This window comes from Cebus imitator, unplaced genomic scaffold, assembly GCF_001604975.1.
Source record: "Cebus imitator isolate Cc_AM_T3 unplaced genomic scaffold, Cebus_imitator-1.0 Scaffold636, whole genome shotgun sequence".
In the NCBI taxonomy this organism is placed as follows: domain Eukaryota; kingdom Metazoa; phylum Chordata; class Mammalia; order Primates; family Cebidae; genus Cebus; species Cebus imitator.
In genome coordinates, this window is record NW_016107951.1 from 830,365 (window position 1) to 851,297 (window position 20,933).

Genomic DNA, 20,933 nt, shown 5'->3' on the forward strand with positions numbered 1-20,933 from the left:
CTGTGGATGCTACGAAGCAACCCATGGTAGGTGTTAAAGGTAATGGTGCATCCTGAGCATTCTCCCTCCGCATCCTAATCCCGGAACTGGTAATTCCCTACGACTGACACCTCTGAGCTCCCGTTCTTTCCTATCTCACCCTGGGGAATACCTGAGAAGGTGAGGTTTCACCTTCTTGCTCCCCGCGCCACCCCAACCCCAACCCCCACCCCCGCCCCCGCCCAGCTGAAGCTTGGGCATGCGCATCATACGCGACAGATTGGAGGGGACCCTGCTGCTCTCTCCCCTGCTACCATCCTCCCTTCCCTTCCCTTCCCCACCCCACTCGAATTCCCGTTTTCCCCCACTCCCCATTCCCGCCTCGCACCCGCCCCCAGCCCCTGCTCCGGGACCTGTCTGGCCGGTTTCAACATCTGGGGAATTAACCTGTCCCGCCCATCCCTAGCCTCAAGCCGCGCAGGCTCCGCGCCTCCGCCCTTGTTCCCTCCCAGCTCCTCCGAGTGGAAGCCGCTACAAATGGCTTGAATGAAACGTGTGTGGGTTTAGTGAGTGGTGAACCACCAGGGGATCCCGTCTCCCCACAAACCAGTATCTCTCCGAGGAGGAGGCGAAGGACGGGGAGGAGGCCAGGAGCCGAGCGTCGGGCTTCGGGGGCGCGCGCAGCGGCTGGAGCGCGGGGAGAGGCTGGGCCACCTCCCCTTCCCAGCCGCGCACCGCCTGGCCCGCGGCGGTTCCAGGCACCACCCTCCCCGCCCGGGCAGCGCCCGCTGTGGCAGTGACGAGCTCCCGCGGCCGGCGACACCGTCCACCGACGAGCGGCGCCCACTTCTCCCCACGATTCCCTTCTCTGCGGCGGCACGCCGTCCAGCAGCCCGCGTCGCCCCGTCGTCAACTTAGAGCTGGAGGAGAAGCCACTTTGGCAGTGGCGGCGGGGCTGGAATCCCGCTTCTCCTCGGTAGCAGTAGCCTCGCAAGTCGCTGGGGTTGGGTGGGGCGAGAGTTTCGCCAGTGCATCAGCGCTGCTTCTGACGGTTTGCAACCTGTTTCCAGCGAGCTAGGAGCGGAGTTGTGACTGCCAGTCGTCTGGAGGAGGGGGACTTGTTTTTCTTTTCCTCTAGAGACCTCGGCTTGCAACTGGATAAAGCAGTGTCGAAAGGATGTAACTAGGCAGAGCAACTGTTACCAAGAAGGCCACCACCCCACCCAAAGCAGTGCAGAGCCTGGGGCTTCGTCCGGGCTCCCCGAGTCGCAACATTAATCAACATTCAGGTGTAGATTGCAACTTTCCAAGGTCAGCCGCCGGGAGTAGCCCATTCCCTCTACAAACCTTGAAGCGCACACCTCGGTGGGACTGAACTTGGCTGAGAAATGCACAAGATGCCAAACGAGGAAGGATTGTAGGGGGCGTGTGTGTGACCCCCCAAGACCCATCCTCCGCTATCCCCGTAATCTCCGGTCCCCTCTACCAGGCGGGGGTGAGTAAGTGACATGTGCCTAACTCTCAGCAGCAACTTCGGCAGCAGGTGTCGATCCTAAGCAGGAGCCGCGGCTGCCGGGTGTGCCCTCGCCAAGCCATGCGAGCCCCGGGCGCGCTTATGGCCCGCATGTCGCGGCTGCTGCTTCTGCTACTGCTAGAGCTGTCTGCCTCTTCTGCCCTCGGGTTCGCCCCCGCGACCAGGAACGAAACTTGTCTGGGGGAGAGCTGTTCACCTACAGTGATCCAGCGCCGCGGCAGGGACGTCTGGGGACCGGGAAATTCTGCAGGAGACGTTCTGCGAGCCCGTGCACCCAGGGAGGAGCAGGAGGCGGCAGTGCTTGCGGCGCCCTCCTGGGACCTGCCGGCGGCCCCGGGCCATGGCCCTGTTGCAGGCAGAGGGGCGGAGGCGTCTTCAGCCGGAGCCCCGGCACCTCCGACCAGACAGCCTGGCCCCTGGCGGTGGAAAGGTGCTCGGGGTCAGGAGCCTCCTGAAACTTTGGGGAGAGGGAACCCCACGGCCCTCCAGCTCCTCCTTCAGATCTCAGAGGAGGAAGAGAAAGGTACCAGAGGCTCTGGCATTTCCGGGCGCAGCCAGGAGCAGAGTGTGAAGACAGTGCCCGGAGCCAGCGATCTTTTTTACTGGCCACGAAGAGCCAGGAAACTCCAGGGTTCCCACCACAAGACCTCACCCAAGACGGCCAATGGACCAGCAGGGCACGAAGGGCGGACAATTGCACTCCCGGGCCGGGCGCTGGCCCAGAATGGATCCTTGGGTGAAGGAATCTATGAGCCTGGGGGTCCCCGCCATGGAAACAGCACGAACCGGCGCGTGAGACTGAAGAACCCTTTCTACCCGCTGACCCAGGAATCCTACGGAGCCTACGCGGTCATGTGTCTGTCCGTAGTGATCTTCGGGACCGGCATCATTGGCAACCTGGCGGTGATGTGCATTGTATGTCACAACTACTACATGCGGAGCATCTCCAACTCCCTCTTGGCCAACCTGGCCTTCTGGGACTTTCTCATCATCTTCTTCTGCCTTCCGCTGGTCATCTTCCACGAGCTGACCAAGAAGTGGCTGCTGGAGGACTTCTCCTGCAAGATCGTGCCCTATATAGAGGTAATGCCTTCCAGGGGGTCTCAAGCTATTGGCTTTATCTGTTTCCGGGATTATAGCAACAGAGAACTGCTGCTGGATGCACCAACCTAGCTGAACGCCTTTGCATATCTGGAGCCCTCTTTCATTTCTCTTTCCAGTCATATGCATATGTGTGTATACAAAAAGAGGCAGCTTCGCTAAATCACCTTCAAATTCATCTGCACCTGGGCTGTAAAAAAATGATGATTCACAATATATATAATTGTTTGGAGTATAAATCTATCTCCCTGAATATGGTGATATGCATATTTCTGATTTGGCACTTGTTAGAGATTTTAGGGTTAAATAAATGGCCAGCCCACGGTTGTCATCATCAGAGCCTACAAAAAAAATATCATTAGCATTTATCTCCTAGTTATCTTGTGCTTCAATGTGATTTTTCCTCCAAGAAGGTTATTGCATTTTTTCTTAAACACCAAGGTTGGAGCGACATTATTTTTACAAAGAAAGAAAGGAAATTATGTTTCTTTGTCAGTTGACCTCATGATATATTATTAACCTCTCAAGTTAGTTTAAGTGTCTGGCTGTCTTCCATACTATCCCATCTAAATTCTTATGTCATTTGTTTCTTTTTCCTTCTTGATTTCTTAAGAGTGTGTGTGTGTGTGTGTGTGTGTGTGTGCTCCCGCGCTTGCGCGGGCACAAACACGCACACGTGAACTTAAGCAAAAATAAGACTTTGGCCACCATGGCACAGAATTTGTTTAACATTCTCAAATTTATACATTTGTCATTTGTGATGGGTGTAAAAATTGGCTATTTTAAGGGCTTGACCCTAAGACTAGAAAATTTCTTGAGAAGGGGGCATATCGAGGTTCCAAACTTTGGAAACAAAAATTCATGTGGAGTGAAATTGAGTTGTTTCATCCTGCAGCGAGTGTCCTGGCCCACTATTGTGGTAGGTGGAATTTGCTCTTTAAATGGCCTCTCTTTAACACCAGCTCTTGGAAGGGGCCCAAGTGTTTTGCTGTCAGCTGTGTTTTTAGCCAGCTGGCCCCTGATTTTCTCCATTCAGATTGTCCATTTCATTTATGGAAGCAGAAGAAGGGAAACTGTAAATATTCCACAACCCCTGATCCTGTCTGGCACCAGGGCCTGTGACACTATGTTCAACATTGTTCCAGGCCTAAAGCTGGGGAATAAGTAAACAGAAAACAGTATCTACTTAGATGGAGCAAGACAAGAGACAGTAAATAAGACCTTCTGTTATCCTGACAGGGATCAGGTGCAGGACCATTCGATGACTATGAAATCAGCTGTTGCTACTTTATCAGCATCCCGGATTTCTCTTTTTGGCAAGCTTGGCGTATCTCTGAAACATCTACTTTGTTTGGTAGACAGTTCATTTTTGAATTGTGAAGGTGGTAGTTTAACTAATGTTAGAGAATATGTGTCTATTTACCAACTGCCTCTTCAAGGTCAGTTTCAAATTTCTTTTTTTTTTATCATAAGAAATTGACTTATGCAAGAAAGAGACAGAAGTATAAAATGGACAAGAGAGGTACCTCAATGAAAGAGAAATGTATTGGTTTATCTCACTGGAAATGTACTGGACATGTAGAAATCTGTATACACTAGAGGGAAAGACAATAGGACAGAAAAAAGAAATTGGGGAAAGAAAAAAATACCAAAGTTTTTGAAAGAACACCTTAAAAGAAAAGAATATCAAATTCAAAAAAGAATATAAAAACTTTGGTTAGTTTAATGAGATATAAGCATTTTGAGCATTGGCGTTTATTATGTATGCATTTTAATTTTCTTTCTCCGTAATTCTGAGTTTTTATAAATGTAAAAATACTTTCATTTGTGTTTCACTTGTTAGCTCCTCAAGAGTGCTTTTATATCTTTTATTATTAGCAAAATCTCTCTTTTATTCTCTATATTTTTGCTTAGTTTTTTCCCCATCCTAATAGCTTTCTGTATTTTTTAGTTAGTAGTGCAGGGTTGGTTGGTTGGTTGGTTGGTTGGTTGATTTATTTATTTATTTATTTGAGATGAAGTCTCTGTCACCCAGGCTGGAGTGCAGTAGCACAACCTCGGCTCACTGCAATCTCTGCCTCCCAGGCTCAAGTGATTCTCCTGCCTCAGCCTCCTGAGTAGCTGGGATTATAGGTGTGCACAACCATGCCTGGCTAATTTTTGTATTTTTAGTAAAGATGGGTTTCACCATGTTGGTCAGCCTGGTCTCAAACTCCTGACCTGTGATCCACCTGCCTTGGCCTCCCAAAACACTGGGATTACAGATGTGTGCCACCGCGCCTGGCCATAGGGGTTATTTTTCTTAGAGAATCATGAGATTCAAAAGAATCAAAGATTTCTTAGAGAATCATTAGTTATTTTTTTAAATTAGAGTATAATGTACATTTTATTGTTAAAATATTGAATGAACATCTTAATATGTAGCATTTCTATATTTCTACCTAATCCATATCACTCTGAAATAATTTTATAATATTTTATAAAAATAATTATTGGATAATATTGTTGGCTTCATAATTCCTGATAACTGAGAAAAAGAACTACAGTCCAAATCTCAAAATAAAAGCATTTCTGTCTCCAGGAGGCACTGATGTTTTCATCAAAGTAAAAGATATTTAGTATCTCTCCTATGTTGGGTTCCTGCAAAAGAGACCCTGAGATGTAGATTTATTGGGGCATCAAGTTTACTGGGTTGTGCTCTCAGGTTCAACACCTATTAGGGAAGGAAGAAAAGAGGATTGGGCAAAAGGAGAAGTTGAATTGTGATGCAATTGTCACAAAGTCCTCAGCTGACACCATTAGGAACTTTAAGGTTGTGATGTCTATGCAGAAATATCCTAAACTGAGGCAAGAGGGCTCAGCCTTTACATCTCTTCATGGACTAGACATTAGATGTAAGGTATTGGATGTGAGGCTGCTCCCAGGATGGGGCATAACCTGGAGTTGGTTGGATCTCTTTGGTCAAGGGCAATTTCCAGAGAGGGATGCAGCTAAGCACCGTCAACCAATAGCCCCAGCAGCTGGAGAAATCAGTGCTTCATTTTTCTTATTTATATGTAGCATTTTCCAGTAATATATTTAACCTTTTTCAGTGTTTTTATTTTTAAATTTTTCATAATTTTAAATTTTATCCTCAATTGATTATGATTGACTTTTACAGTTTTTCTCTCCCATCTTCTCTTTTGATTTTTTTTTTCCTACCACAATTCTTTCTCCTCTACAGATTGAGTGTTAGCATAATCTGAAGGGAATCATGGAATTCTGGGGGCGATTTGGGTTTGTGTAGAAAAATAGGAGATATTTCTTGAGTAAAAACTATACAGTTTGCAATTTGCATTCATCTCCTCTTTCTATTTTAATTTGTTGGTCTAAAGCTTGAGAATAGCATCCAGCTTCCAAGCTCTATTGTGAGAAGAAAGTTTTATGATGTTTAATATTGCTGTGAGTAAGAATGTTCTGGGAACTGTTGTAGTTGATGACTTTTCCCATTCTATTCCAGGATTATGACATCTTTATGGCCTAGTAATAAATCTCATAAAGACCAAGGACAAATGGAATGGTAGGAGAAGCCAGATAGGAGAGAAGAAATTTTGGATAGATGATGGCCCTCCTCCTAGACATATCATTTTAAAGTGATTTATTACATAGTCACAAGAAAAAACTATACTCAAAACAATAGTTTTATATGTAGTGTGCTTATATGTGTATGGGGAGAGGTGGAGATACATGTGGGTGTGGGTTGCAATAGGAAAATGGCAGAGGAGTTCCTTAACATACTTACCATTCACTTAGGAATCTAACAAGTGTTTAAAACCAAATAATAAGGGCTAGGTGGGGTGGCACACCCCTGTAATCTCAGCACTTTGGGAGGCGTATGCAGGCAAATCGCTTGAGCCCAGGAGTTCAAGACCAGCAAGGCTAACATGGTAAAACTCCATCTTTACAAAAAAATACAAAAATTAGTGGTATGTGATGGTGCACGGCTATAGTCCCAACCATTCGGGAGGCTGGGGTGGCAGGATCACTGGAGCCCTGGAGGTTGAGGCTGCAGTGGGTTGTGATCATGCCACTGCACTCCAGCCTGGGTGACAGAGTGGGACCCTGTCAAAAAAAAAATAATAATAATTCAGACACCGAATATGGCAACTGAAACAGCTCTTTGCTCATTATTTAATGTAAGTCAGAATCAAGGTATCATCTGTCCCAGATCCTAGATAACAGATTAAGGTCTGTTTGGACATTAATTGGGGGTTTTGAATGATTGAGATTCTCTTTAGTTTAAAGAACTCACACCTTCATGTTGGTGGTAGGGCCGAAGGCTTCAAATAATTATAATGAATAACCCCAGGTCTAACTGTATTTTTTATTTTCCTGGGATACAAAACTGCACAGAGGTGGAGGAAGAATAAAGGGAACATGTCTTACCAGGGCCTCTGGTCTGGGGATAATTTGTGACAAGTCTAGAATCTTTTCTAATGAGAGGGGCCAGCTTCTCCAATGGCTTTAGAAATACTGGTTTTAAATTGAGTGGAACAAATGGCTCTTTCATTGCCTTAGATTGTAGCTAGCACTGACAAGTAAGAAAGGAAGGGTTTTTGGAGGTTGAAGATGGCAGTGACATACAGCTATCTGATTCTACACAGTTTTCCCTAGAACACCTGCATTCAAGTAATAGAACATTTATCATGGCATATGGTAAATTTTCTGAGAGGTGGATTCACCATTAGGTATTTTGCTGGACTTATAAGTGGAAACATACTGTTTTATGAGCAATTTTAAAGTTACTAATAGTATTCTCAGGGAAAATGTACTCAATATATGAGAATGGTGCTGAACAAATATTTTATGATTTCCCATTAATCTTTTAGTAATCATTTTCTAGATTCCCATGCAAATGAAAATATTTAGCTTATGACTCTTAACAGGAAGAAAAGAGTTTCTTAGAGTGTGCTTTTATTTATAACTCCATTCCTAAATGGTGTATGGTGAAGTTAACTGAATTTGGATCTTATACAAGACAGAAAAGCTTTATAAAATTCAAATAAGAAATCCAAATAGTTTCCTTAGCTATTGATTGTAATGCGAATGTATCCTTTCTAAAGCTTGTCAATGAAGTGTAAATAGGAAAATTGATTTTTTTACTTCCCTTCTAGAGATAATTGTGTGGCCTTCAGCTTTTAAGAATTATGTATAAAACAGCAGAACCCAACAAGTGATTAAAGAACAATTTGAATAATTTATTATTTTCTGTAATCCTTTTCCATAGATGTCATCATTCATTCATTGTTCACCATTCATTGATTTATCAAACATTTACCTGGCTTTTCTTCTCTGTGAGATACTATGTTAGGAGTAGGCAAGAGAAGAAGGCAGTAGAGGAAGAGGGGGAAAAGTTTCCAAAAATGAGTATCACAGATGAGCCACTGCCATTAAAAGTACAGAAAAGTAATGTTCTACACCATGATGAATATTATAATAGAGGTTTGAACAAAGCATCATGGAAGCTCAGAAATGGCACTGAAATGGGTCAAGTCACAGTTGTACTTGTTATGACCAAAGATGGAGAAATTAAAGGGAAAACTGTGCTCTCTCCAATTATTTTCAATTATATTCTTACTATTCTAATAATAGTAAGAATTATTTTCTCTTACTATTCTTAGTAAGAATATAATTGAAAATAATTGGATCTATAAGCCTAGATCCATGATGAAAAGTTACAAATATGAAAATCTTTTAATTCTCGCTTTTTTGTTTTCTTTAGTTTTCCCAGGATAGAAATAACAATAATAATTGGCAATACAATTCAGCAGATTGTTCAGTACTAGAAATTTCTTTTAAAATATGGAATTTGTGCCAGTGCCTAGGATAACTATCCCTGCTTTACAATTATTCCTCATTAGCTATAAGGATACTAAACAAATCAAAATTAAACATTTTACTTAAATGAATGGTTTATTTGGCAATGTAATAACAGTACATTACATTGAGTCCTGTTCTTCTGAAGCTATGAAAACATATACAAATTGTTTAATTCGACCTTAGATAACCTAAGAAAGAAGATGGACAAGGGTGATACTTTAGACACCCTTGTAGAGTCAAGGAAAGGGGAGCATAATGAATGGACTTCCTCAAGAATTGGATTAATCTCTCAAGCACATAATTAGAGTGAAGATTTTGAGCTCCTGAGGGCTTCCAAGGTATCCTGTTATGTCAGCAAAGTATCCTTCCACAGACACAAGGAAGCAAACATGTCTGCAGAAGTAAAGCAGATATGAGCTTATGAGTTTACCAAAGGCTGAGTGGATGAGGGTCTACCTTTGCTTTCATCCTTAGGCTGCATGAACCTTGCTACAATTTTTACACCTTTAATGGTATTTGTCTTATGTGCTGCAACCCGATTTAACAGTAGCCCACTGGAAGCACACGGACCTGTGTCTGGGACATAGATTGTGGGAGAGGGTTGGGAAGGCAGCTATGCAGTGCCATTTGTCTCTGCCTCTGCATTTCTGCTCCATCCTCCAAGGATGCGCCTGTCATTTCACTTCCCAAGAATTGACCTGCCAAGGCCCAATAATGAACTCAACCTTGTTGCCAAGACTAACTCTTAAATATCCTAATTGGAATAGTATTCTTAGTGCCAGAAGAGATGATCTCATCCAAAATTTCACAGTGGAGTCAAGAATGGGATTACTGCAGCCTCAGATATGGAGGGTCTTTTATTATTTGCAAAGTGGGTATAGATACTTTTCATAAAACTACCATAAAAAACAGGATATGCTCACTGTGCCAAGCTTGTTCTTGAGACAGAATACTTTTGGTTTGTGAATTTGTGATAGTTTTCAGTGTTATCTGTCTGTACACTTGAATGTTTCATAGCATTCATTAATGAGGCCAAGGTCATTGATTTGATCCCTGCCTAGAATGAGACATTCTCATTAGGTCTGTGACTCTATTCAGGGATGTTACTTGTTTTTTCTCTCAAAATAGCCCCTTCCTCATCAAGTCCCATATTCAGGGCCTATCTTTACTATTGTCTCCCTAGTTCAAATATTTTTTATATAGGAAAAGCATCTGATAAGCCAGTTCACATCAAGATATGAGATTTAGAAATAACTGCCTTCTGTAATAAGATTGAATCAAGAAAGGAACTTCCTTAACGGACTACCAATAGTGAAATTTTGGTTAAAAGCAGATAAATTTTGTCTTAAAATATGGTTTCTTGATTTCATTAAAATCATGATGACCTAACTACAAATAATTTTTAGTTTGAGTCCACAGTCATGCAAATTAACATCATTAGACAGAAAGGGAACTAGATAAAAATTTGTTACCACTTTTTGGAAACTCATCAGAACCCAAGGTAAACAACTGATATTCCAGGTCACCTTAAGATTGATTCGGAACATCATCATAATATCAGACATTGAAAACTGGCCTGTGGGCTTGGGGGAAATATTGCATTTTGAAATGATTTCGTAAGTACTGAGAATAAACATGGAATCTTTAGAATCTAATATAGATGGTTTATATCTTAAGACAAACTGATGCTAATCTTGCTTTATTTACATTTTTGTTTTAATAAACACCTGACAGATTAATAGGAATTATAACATGTTAGGTTGTAGTTAAATGAATTTTTTAACCATGTAAGGAATGCACTGTGCTATAGATGTCATAATTGGTAAGAAACTTAATTCAAAATAGGACTATAAAAAGAAAGAGTTCTTAGGGAATCAAGACAAGTTTTGGGAGAATATGTTGATTTTTAAATAGTCTTAAATGGCTTAAAGCATGATATCAAGCTTGAGTAAAAGAAAAGCAGGTGGAGAATGAGGCAGTAATGACAATTGGCAGTTGATGCCTTCAAAATATTTTTCTCCCTACAGCATTGGGAATCACATATAAATGGAATAGTCTGGGTATAATAGAAATAAGTGGATATTTATTATATGTGGATATGTCAGACTAAATATCCGTTGATAAAGATAAGAAGCTTTCTCTTTCTTTGACTGTGCTGCCAGAGTTTCATTCCAGAGAGTACACAAGCAGTGTGTGCGTGCACGTAAGGGGTGAGGAAAGTCTCTCCTTGCTCTGTTATTGGTTTAGAAATATGAATTGAAGTGTGTCACTGCCATAGTGTCATGATCTGCATGCACTCCAAAAGGAAGACCTTTTGGAAAAGGTCATCTTATTCAGAGCAGTCTGATAAACAGTGGCTCTGATAAACGTGCTCCCCCCCGGTGCTAAAACAAGTATCTCCCATGGGAAGTTGCCCTGAAATGCTGCAAGGACAAGGATAATGGAAAAATGCAAGAAGAAGCCAAAGGCATACAAGATCCAGCCATTTAGAAGTTCTACCCTGTGCTCATCCTGCTCTTTTCCTGACTAGTTGTTAGGCCTGTAACCACTGACATAATAGGTTATCATTCATGGCCCAAATGAATGGGTTTTCTTAACAATAATGCCCTTGTTTTGAGGGTTACTTGTAAACAAAGGAAAGCACATAAATAGATGCACTTAAAGATTTTTTATGTAAAATATAAGCTAGGCTAGAATACAATTATCGAGACCTTGGTTAGAAATTTTCCTGTTTTATAAAAATCGGTGTGTTCTAGTCACTTCACTGTACTTGAACATGTGGATTCAATTTCATAGGAAGGAAATTTTGCAGAGAAGGATGTTGTTTTGTTTTTTCTTTCCCCATCAGTGTTATCATTGATTTGTGCCAGAAAGTTTTGCAAAAGCCACAATTTACTTTACGACTTGTATTTTATTGGATCTGTGCTATTTCACATCTTACTCCCATTTTTAATCTTTTTGTTTGTTTGTTTGTTTACTTGTCTGTAGTAAGCTTCTGAGAAATGCAGCAATAGCTAAGACAGGATCTCTGTAGATTACTGTTTTTCATAAAGCATCCATGGGCTCTTTCTTCATATAATTTTGAATGAACAGAGATTTAATGTAGTACAAAGTGGCGATGGCAGCCCAGGTTCCTCAGGTCCTAATAGTTGCTTTGAATTAGAAACTTGAGCAGTGGGAAAAATGAAATCTATATATATCTTGACTTAAAAAGTATGCTTCATACCTTCATTGTTAAGTATTTTGCCTTATAAGTTTCTTTCTGTTTGTATTATTTTTTAACAGAAACCCAGGAAACCATGGGACTTAAAATTACCTTGCTATGGAAAGAGCAAATACATTTTTTTCTTATTTTATCAAGAGATAGCTTCACTCTGAATCTTTCTCCAAAGTCATTCATTGTTACCATGTAACTTACTGACTGGGTTAATCTCTCATCAGTGGTATAAAGTAGCTGTCTTAAGTTGGACAGCATAGGTGCTGAACCAAAATTTGGGACTCCTGATCTCCTAAATATAAGTTTAACAGAGCGACAAAATATTTTGAAAGCTGAGGTATATCTATGGTTCTCATAACTACCGAGTTGGATTTCTTTAAATTCAATCTTGCCAGTGGTGATAAGGGACTAGATGAGGAACCATATCATTTCCATGCAGGTGACTATGTTTTTACTCCTTCATTATCCTAACCAAACTACTTGTTTTTTGTTAGTTTCTTTCTGTAACAAAATTTAAAAGGTAATTCAATAAGCTATTCACAAAAACTTCCATTATATTTTCAAATCTTCCATGTTTTGTAGGTTTCTATTTTTATTTTGGGGTAGACTTTCATAGTATATCATATTAGCATCCACAATAAGGGGAAAAATACATATTACCTTGCTCCTTATTAAGGAAACTGAGGCAAGGAGAAAATGAGAACTCATCTGTCAGCATATTGAATATTGCTTGAAATATCTGGATCAGTAAGTTGAGTCAGTTGCACCTTGAATGTAATTAGGAAGAAACCTTTTTAGATGACTTCAGAATGGAGTTTGGTTAGAGTTAGAAAAAGGTTCAAAATATAGAATACAATAAACTTATTTTATAATGTGAGTGATTTGAGTATGATTTAGTATTCATTCTTCAGTACCTTATAAATCTCCAAATTAGCAAATGTTATAATAGCATAACCTCTAAATTTATCATATCATTATGAGAAAATGTATCTTTTTATCATCTCTATATTATCATATAAGATAAAACTTAAGAAACCCATTCAAACTGATTTATTTAATGATTTTATAAATGACTAAAGTAACATACAAAGCTAATGGCAGTCCTTCCTGGGCTATGTTTTTTCCTACACAAGAGCAAACTTTTACAACTTTATGAGGGTTACTGTGTATGTCAAGAGCAACAAAAAGTACATTTAGACATGAATTCTGGGTGGTCTTCAAGTTCTCTTTCCTTTTCCCACCATCCTTGAATCCCACAGATTTAAATAGATACTTCAGTTAAAATACAAATCATTACTGTCCTCGGTTGTTAATAACCAGTCAAACTGACAATCCCCAGGTTATCCTAGTTTAATCGACTAAATAAGACATAGATGATATTTGCAAAGAATTAGATCTTATCTCTTAAATTGCATCTATACAACATGAGAGGTTTTATGAATTGGTCAGCCTGTAAAGCTAGTTAGGCATCTGTAGCAATTTCCCTAGGAGATACTGTGAAATTATGTTTGTCTTCCAATCTTGTTAAACTAGTGATTCTCAACTGCAGTCTCCAGGCATACATGGATATGTCCCAGATCAAGGGGAGTCACAGCAATCATGCCAGAAACTGTTAGTCAAGCCTCTCTGCCTCGTAGACTGTCATGAGTCATTCCATATATAAAGCAACTTACTGGGCACATGGTAGCAGGTGGGAGATAATCAAGAAATTCTGTCATGATTCCAGACCTCTTGAGGACAAAATTCCTGCTTTATTCATTGCTGTTCCCAGCAGCAGCTACAGTATATTTTATAGATTCTCTCTCTCTCTGTCTTTCTCTCTTAAAAACAACAAGACACAAACATATAACATTGTGCTAATGCAGTGCTCTCTTTGCTAGTAATATACAATGTTCAATAAAGGCATAATGATACTAAAATGGGAACAGTTTAGGGTGATCAAGAAGAGTGACCCTAAACCCCTCACTTTCCTCATGTGCTCACTGCTCATGAGCCTCACTGCTCCACATGTGGACTGGGCAGGAGCTGAAGGAGCTTTATTGTTGTTACTCTGGGACACAAAGAAGAGCAGAACATTGCTGTTTGAAAGATCTTAGAGTTGTTTATTTTGATTCATTTGCCATCTCTGTATTCCAATGCCAGTCCTCTCAAAATGCTCAATATCTTATTTTCCCCAATAGTTAAAATTTTGTTTCAAATTTTCCTCTGATCTTGAAATTCTCAAAATTAATAGTTTTGTCTATGAAAAGTATTTACAGTTCTGCTTTTGTTGCTGTTAATTATTCCTCCCATTGCAGTTTAATTAATAAGAGATTGCATCTTACTCATTCCATGTCTCAGGATGTTGCTTCAAAGAACTACCCATCTAAGCCAATGCTTAACAGCTTTACTCCCAAGAGCATATTTCATGGTGATATTGAATTTTAGCAATCAGATATGGTCATTAAATGTAGAAGATCTGGCATTCATGATGCATTTTTATAATTGCACATAATTGCACTATTCATCTTGGTAGAATTTTTAATAAGCTGTATGTAAACAAGTATATTTCAAAATTATGATAGAAATCTTTTCATGTTGCTCCAACATCGAGGAATTTTAATTACATGGGTAGATTTCATGTCTGGGTAAGCAGAAATTAGACCACCACTCATTATTCGGATGATTTTTATCAATTAATTTCTGAGGTGTGCAGTTAATTCTTTACACATGTTTAAAGCCTCCTGTAAATAATTTGGAAAAGTACTGACAGGGCCTTGGTGCATTTCTTGCTGTTTCACACCATAAAATGTAGTGCATAAGTGAATTTACAGAAAAGGATCTGAAGTAATATCACTGCAGGCAGTGGCAGCAGGAGACAGTAGATGTCTAGGACTGGCATTTGGGCTGCAGTTGCTCCTGGCAACTGCATCTCAAGTGCCGTCTGCATTTGGAGCAGTGCTACTTTCTTCATTGGCTCCTTCAGCAACTCTCTCTGTTGCTTTTGTGACCTTTCTGGACTGCTTACCCTGTTGCAGCTGGATCCAACTGTAGAGAGTGATATCAGAGAAAAGTACAATTTGGAAACAGGAGCTTTGATATAGGAGCGTTTTTTGAAATTTGTATATGAAAACTGCGAAGAATTACTTAATTCATGATTTGTCAAAAAGACTACAGATCATGTATTTTTGAGCCTTTGACTCAGTACTAAAGCTTTTGGAATAGGACTGAAGAATTGAGCATCTTCAGATATAATACAGTGCAGAATTCCTGACGGTAAGTTGGAACACATGTAAATCTTGCTCAACATTTGTCCTGGCTTTTGTTATCTTATGAGATTGAAGGTAAAGAACCTGGAAAAACACTGCCTTGCTTTCTTAGGCAGTTAACATCTTCTAATTAAGAGCGGATGTGCAGCACAGCCTCTGATATCTAAGGAGCTGGTAATCTAACACACCCATCTTAGTACATGTCCACCCACATGCATTTGCTGTTACCTTTCATTAAAGACTTTGCAACTTCCTGGAGTTAGGCATGCAAATACTAGCATCTGTGATAATTGATCTATAGGTTTTCAATCTCTAGATTTAAAACTAGGGAGATTAATAGAGAAGATGCTAGCTATCTTTTGTGCATTGAGTGTTCTTTGCAAGTAATGATAGAAAACCACCAAGCAAATAGATGTTCTGAGCCTCTAACAGATTGCCTCTCCTCAGAGTCTTCAGTATTTTTATGTTATGAGCTTTCCTTTTAATAGAAATGCTATTCATGATTTCAAAAGAATGCATTGCATAAACTTTGGCAGCTTTGTACTTGTGCACTTACTCAAGTTATAAAGTGACAGGGAAACGTACAAAGATTTGCCTTAGTGAGGATGACACAGAAAGCCTTGCTGAGGGTTTCTGATAGTTTAACAAGTTGGATTTTTTCCCCTCAGACTTAAGAAAAACGAATTAAAAATTTGAAAAATTAATATGCAAATGCCAAGTTTCAAAAATCTATAAATTAATGTACTGTAATTTCCACATGATACTGTTTGATAGAGACTTGTAGAAAGTGGCCAGCATTCTTAGATGTCTCCAAGTATGGCAATTGCTGACATTTAAAAACATGATCATAAGACAAAATTGTACAAGGTGGACCTCAATTTTAGAATTATTTTCTGCCTCCAGCATACATGCAAAACAAATTTTCATCAATGTGAACAATTATTAATTTGAAAGTTAATTATTAAAGGATGAAAGTGGAGATTTCTTTTTGTTATTTGAAGTCTTATTAGGTTGATGTTTCTCATACCGATGTTTATGGGAGACATTCTGAAAAATTTGGAGAACAAGAATTGTGGTTATAAGCCCAATCATGACTCTTTATCTGCACTGATCTAGAGCTTTGCCAGTCAAATTGTTTTATATCATTAACACCTCATTATACCTCATTTTCAGACAATCTCCACTACTAGTTATGAGAGTAGTCAGGGCATAGATACAATGTCCTTATTTTCCATATTAGAACAAGTAGACATCGTCTGATATGTAGCGTATAAGGAAGAAATATTTGACATTGGAACTCTCAGAATCCACAAGGCAAGTTGCCATAGCTCTGGGGAGAGTGACAGCTTGAATGTAGTAGATAAACAACTAATGTTTTGAGTACTAAAATTGTATGACAAATGGTTTCCCTTTGGTCAACATCAGCCCTTTGACTTTTAGAAAATTAGACATTAAAATTATACACAAGAACAGAAAACCAAACACCACATGTTCTCACTCATAGGTGTGTGTTGAACAATGAGAACACATGGGCACAGGGACGGGAGCATCGCACACTGGGGTCTGTTGGAGGGGGAGTTAGGGGAGGGACAGTGGGTGCTGGGGAGGTTGGGGAGGGATAACATGGGGAGAAATGCCAGATATAGGTGATGGGGGGGATGGAGGCAGCAAACCACCTTGCCATGTATATACCTATGCAACAATCCTGCATGATCTGCACAGGTACTCCAGAACCTAAAGTGCAATAAAAAATAATAATAATAAAAATTATACTTATTTTTTCCTCTACCCCTTTGCCAGGGAATGGCCTATAACTGTGCTTCTTAAATCTTACCACCAGCAGGCAGGGGAGAGCGAATGCATATACTCCATATACTCAAGTTTTTTGGGGATGCAGAGCAAAGCATTCCATCCACCCAGGGAGTTTTCTTTTTGTCTCATATTTTATCCAAAACCTTATTAACATTTTACCTTCTACTCATTGTTCCTGTTTAAATATACAAATAATGACTACATTTATTAAATATTAAATTACTTAAATTTTTCCCAAAATACATGAGTAGATTTAATGCTGCTGGGTGATTGCTGTGTTTATGTTTGACTTTGAGAACCATCCCCCTCATTTCGGCTATGATATGCTTCAGGGAAGGGACTGCTTCTTGTAACTTTCTGTTTTCCAGATACCAAGTGTAGTGCTTGGCATAGAGGTGATATGAATAATGTGTGCTTATGTTGGATATGTATCTATTTATCCCATTCGAGTACATGTGCAATGCTTAATAAGTGTTTCGTAAGTAAATGAATGATAGCATGCTTACATTAGGAACATGTGTTTATATTCTTGGAAAGCCTCTGTGTGGAAAAAAAATAGGTATATATTTTTGGTTCTTAACCTTTAAATGTTCATTTTTTTAGATGTCTGAACTCAGTTTTTCATGTGTTTATTGTCAAAGAGTTTTCTGCTCCAAAATTTTCCTGTGGTTGGGATATCGAGACATCTTTTTGGCTCTTTTCTGCATATTTTCATGTATTTTTACATGTTCTGTTTTTGTCTTTGTTTTAGTATCTCCTATTTCTTTAAATTTGATACATATACCGATTTTATGATAAAAATATTTATTTTATGTCTGATTATCTATCTTTGGCATATAAGTTCACAGTGGCTAATTATCTCTTGCATGTTTTGATTTATGATTTTATCAACTCATGTCCCTTGAATTTTAACTATAGGATTTTTTGAAGCCTTGTTTTGAAGTGCATTCTTCCAGAGAGGATTTACATTTGATTTTGCCAGGTGCCTGGGATTATTTAAAATTGCACTTTGGGTTTTCTGAGCCACATAGATCCTGGAAATTTTCACCCTAACACCATGTAAGTTCAACCTCCTAGTTAGCATTTGACATTTTTTCCCTCCTTTCCTCCCAGTTTATCCAGACCCAAATCCTATCATACAGGCAGATTTCTTCATTATTTCCCTCTCCTTTTTCCCTTTATACCTCTAAAGATGTCAGCATTTGAGGAGTTCCAAATTCATCGGCAGTCTTTGACCCAATCCCCACCGACATTGACCCCAGCTCTGCTTCCTGCCTCTGTGTACCTGGGCACCTTGCCCCGTTTTTCCAGCTAAAACTAACTTGAAACCCTCACCAGGATTGGCAGGTGCCCCTAGGGCAAAGGTGTAGCATGAACAGGGAGGGGTCTCTGGCCTGTTTGAAATTTGTTTTCTTTTGGATTTTGGTCTCTGGAGAATTTTCCTTTCTTGTTTTCCATACATGTATGCCTTTGAAAATAATACTAAGATACTTTATTTTGCATTTAGGAAAAATTGGAGGAGTTCTCTGATTATTTAGTCCATTGGAGACAATAAATTTTCTCTGGACAATAAATAAGCTCTTGAGTGTTTGCTGTGTGTAAGGCACATGACTGACCCCTCTCACACTGGAGAAACATGAGCATCCTGGTCAGTAATGAAAATGGGATATTCTGCACTATCCTGTCTAGATCTCCTAGTGGCAGACATTTTCATGGTGAATACAGTTTTTAGTGTCCCTGGATTCTTATCTATAATACAAAGCGACTGGACTAGCTGATCTTTATGGATCCTTCCAGTCCTAAATGTTCTGCCCTCCATGACTCCCAAAACACTATAGTTTGTTTTCTTTTTTGATGCTTACAGTGGTTCAGCTGACGTCCTGAGCTCAGTTACCCCTGTCTCATTTAGAAAACCGTTCTGTCTCTCTCTTATTTCTATTTATGTATACATTTATTTATTTTACTGTTTTGCCAATCTGCATGTACTTCCTAGTGCTTTGATCTTTCAGGAAACACCGGGAATAAGTGTCTTCTCTGTCCCCCCACAGGTCGCTTCCCTGGGAGTCACTACCTTCACCTTATGTGCTCTGTGCATAGACCGCTTCCGAGCTGCCACCAACGTGCAGATGTACTATGAAATGATCGAAAACTGTTCTTCAACAACTGCCAAACTTGCTGTTATATGGGTGGGAGCTCTACTGTTAGCACTTCCAGAAGTTGTTCTCCGCCAGCTGAGCAAGGAGGATTTGGGGTTTAGCGACCGAGCTCCGGCAGAAAGGTGCATTATTAAGATCTCTCCTGACTTACCGGACACCATCTACGTTCTAGCCCTCACCTACGACGGTGCGAGACTCTGGTGGTATTTTGGCTGTTACTTTTGTTTGCCCACGCTTTTCACCATCACCTGCTCTCTGGTGACTGCAAGGAAAATCCGCAAAGCAGAGAAAGCCTGTACCCGAGGGAATAAGCGGCAGATTCAGCTAGAGAGCCAGATGAACTGTACTGTAGTGGCACTGACCATTTTATATGGATTTTGCATTATTCCTGAAAATATCTGCAACATTGTTACTGCCTACATGGCTGCAGGGGTTTCGCAGCAGACAATGGACCTCCTTAATATCATCAGCCAGTTCCTTTTGTTCTTTAAGTCCTGCGTCACCCCAGTCCTCCTTTTCTGTCTCTGCAAACCCTTCAGTCGGGCCTTCATGGAGTGCTGCTGCTGTTGCTGTGAGGAATGCATTCAGAAGTCTTCCACAGTGACCAGTGATGACAATGACAACGAGTACACCACGGAACTCGAACTCTCGCCCTTCAGCACCATCCGCCGAGAAATGTCCACCTTTGCTTCTGTTGGAACTCATTGCTGAAGGGCGGTACTTGGTTGGGTCATTTTATTTGTTTGATTTTCATATCCTGTGAAAGTTTTTAATTCCTATTTTTCCTTATAGGGAAAAATGCAAAAAAGAAATAATAAAGAAATATTAACTGCTGTAGAACTGATTTTACAAATTAATATTTGTGCTTTGAAAAAAGTTTCTATTTAGTTATTTAAGAAGAATGAGAAGGTCAATAGTTTTAGATGATTTTATCTGGTACGGTGCTAATATTTTATTTGAAAAAAGTTACTGCAACTTAACTTAAAATTCCTAACATCTTTTCTTCTTTTAAAAACACAATTATTGTATATTGATTATAGCCATGTGATTTTGTAGGTTATTTTATATTTGAGTTGTGATTGAAAGTATACTGTATATGGTATTGTGAGATGATTTGTACTTGGAAGCATTCACAAAGTAGCACCAAATAAATTACACTTTATTCTTTAATGTCATTGTCAATCTACTTTTAACAAATATTCAATAAATCTTCTAATTGCCTTAAAGATCCAATTACTGGTTCTATGCACAATTTAAAACTGGCCTTACTATTTTATAATATATTTTCTTTTAAGGCAGGTAATCATTATGTAATAAAGAAGTTTTTCTAATAGCAGTATTTTATATGCATGATTCATAAAACAATATTGTATGTTAAAACAAAGATGTATTTTAAATATTCAGGCATAGATGTCAAATTACTTCTGAATATTTATAAAATATGAATAAATAACAGAGTAGGAAGAAAGTTTCTGTTTTTTTAAAATTCACCTCTGAAGTAGCACATAGAGTTACAGGTTTTCCCTTGAGGAATTATGGGCAGAATCAAGAATTTTTAAAATGCAGTTGTCATCTGATTTCCTCTGAACACTGACCTTTGAAGCTTTGTGAATCCTACATAAAGCGCTCTGAGTTCTAATTTTTCTCCTTTTGAAAAATAAACTTGACTAAATCTATACAACTTAATTTCTTTAAGTGCAATGAAAGTATGGGAGTGGAATAATAAAATATTCATATATCTTTATGAGAACATTCAAATACTACCTTTACATTGATACTTCATAAACTCTGAATAAAAAAACCTAACCTCCTCCATTGGGAGTATTTGGATCCCCTCTTTTGCCTCTTCAGGAATTTAAATATCAGCAATTGTATAGGATGCCTGCTGTGTGGGACACATGTCTAACTCAGATGGCAGAGACCATGATCTAGTGAAACAGTGATATGTAAAAGCTACCAAAGAAGATGAGTAGTTGAATGTCTGTCTTCAGAAAAATCTTGTTATAGGGGAACCCAGTTTTCTTGCT

The 20,933-nt window shown here is 39.6% G+C and overlaps 1 protein-coding gene across 1 annotated transcript; it reads left to right on the forward strand.

Annotated features, from left to right (window-relative positions):
- The first annotated feature begins 411 nt into the window (after window positions 1-411).
- LOC108295396 (prosaposin receptor GPR37) lies at window positions 412-20,139 on the forward strand. The gene is made up of 2 exons (XM_017517555.1): window positions 412-2,596; window positions 18,799-20,139. Exons 1-2 carry the CDS (start codon window positions 1,574-1,576, stop codon window positions 19,615-19,617), a joined length of 1,842 nt encoding a protein of 613 aa, XP_017373044.1. The 5' UTR covers window positions 412-1,573; the 3' UTR covers window positions 19,618-20,139.
- Window positions 20,140-20,933: the final 794 nt, after the last annotated feature.

What these genes read in the sequence shown, in the direction of transcription:
- LOC108295396 (XM_017517555.1), top strand. Translation starts at nt 1,574, where the DNA reads ATGCGAGCCCCGGGCGCGCTTATGGCCCGCATGTCGCGGCTGCTGCTT. An exon ending in AGATCGTGCCCTATATAGAG is followed by an intron (nt 2,597 to 18,798) that starts GTAATGCCTTCC and finishes GTCCCCCCACAG; the next exon opens with GTCGCTTCCCTGGGAGTCAC.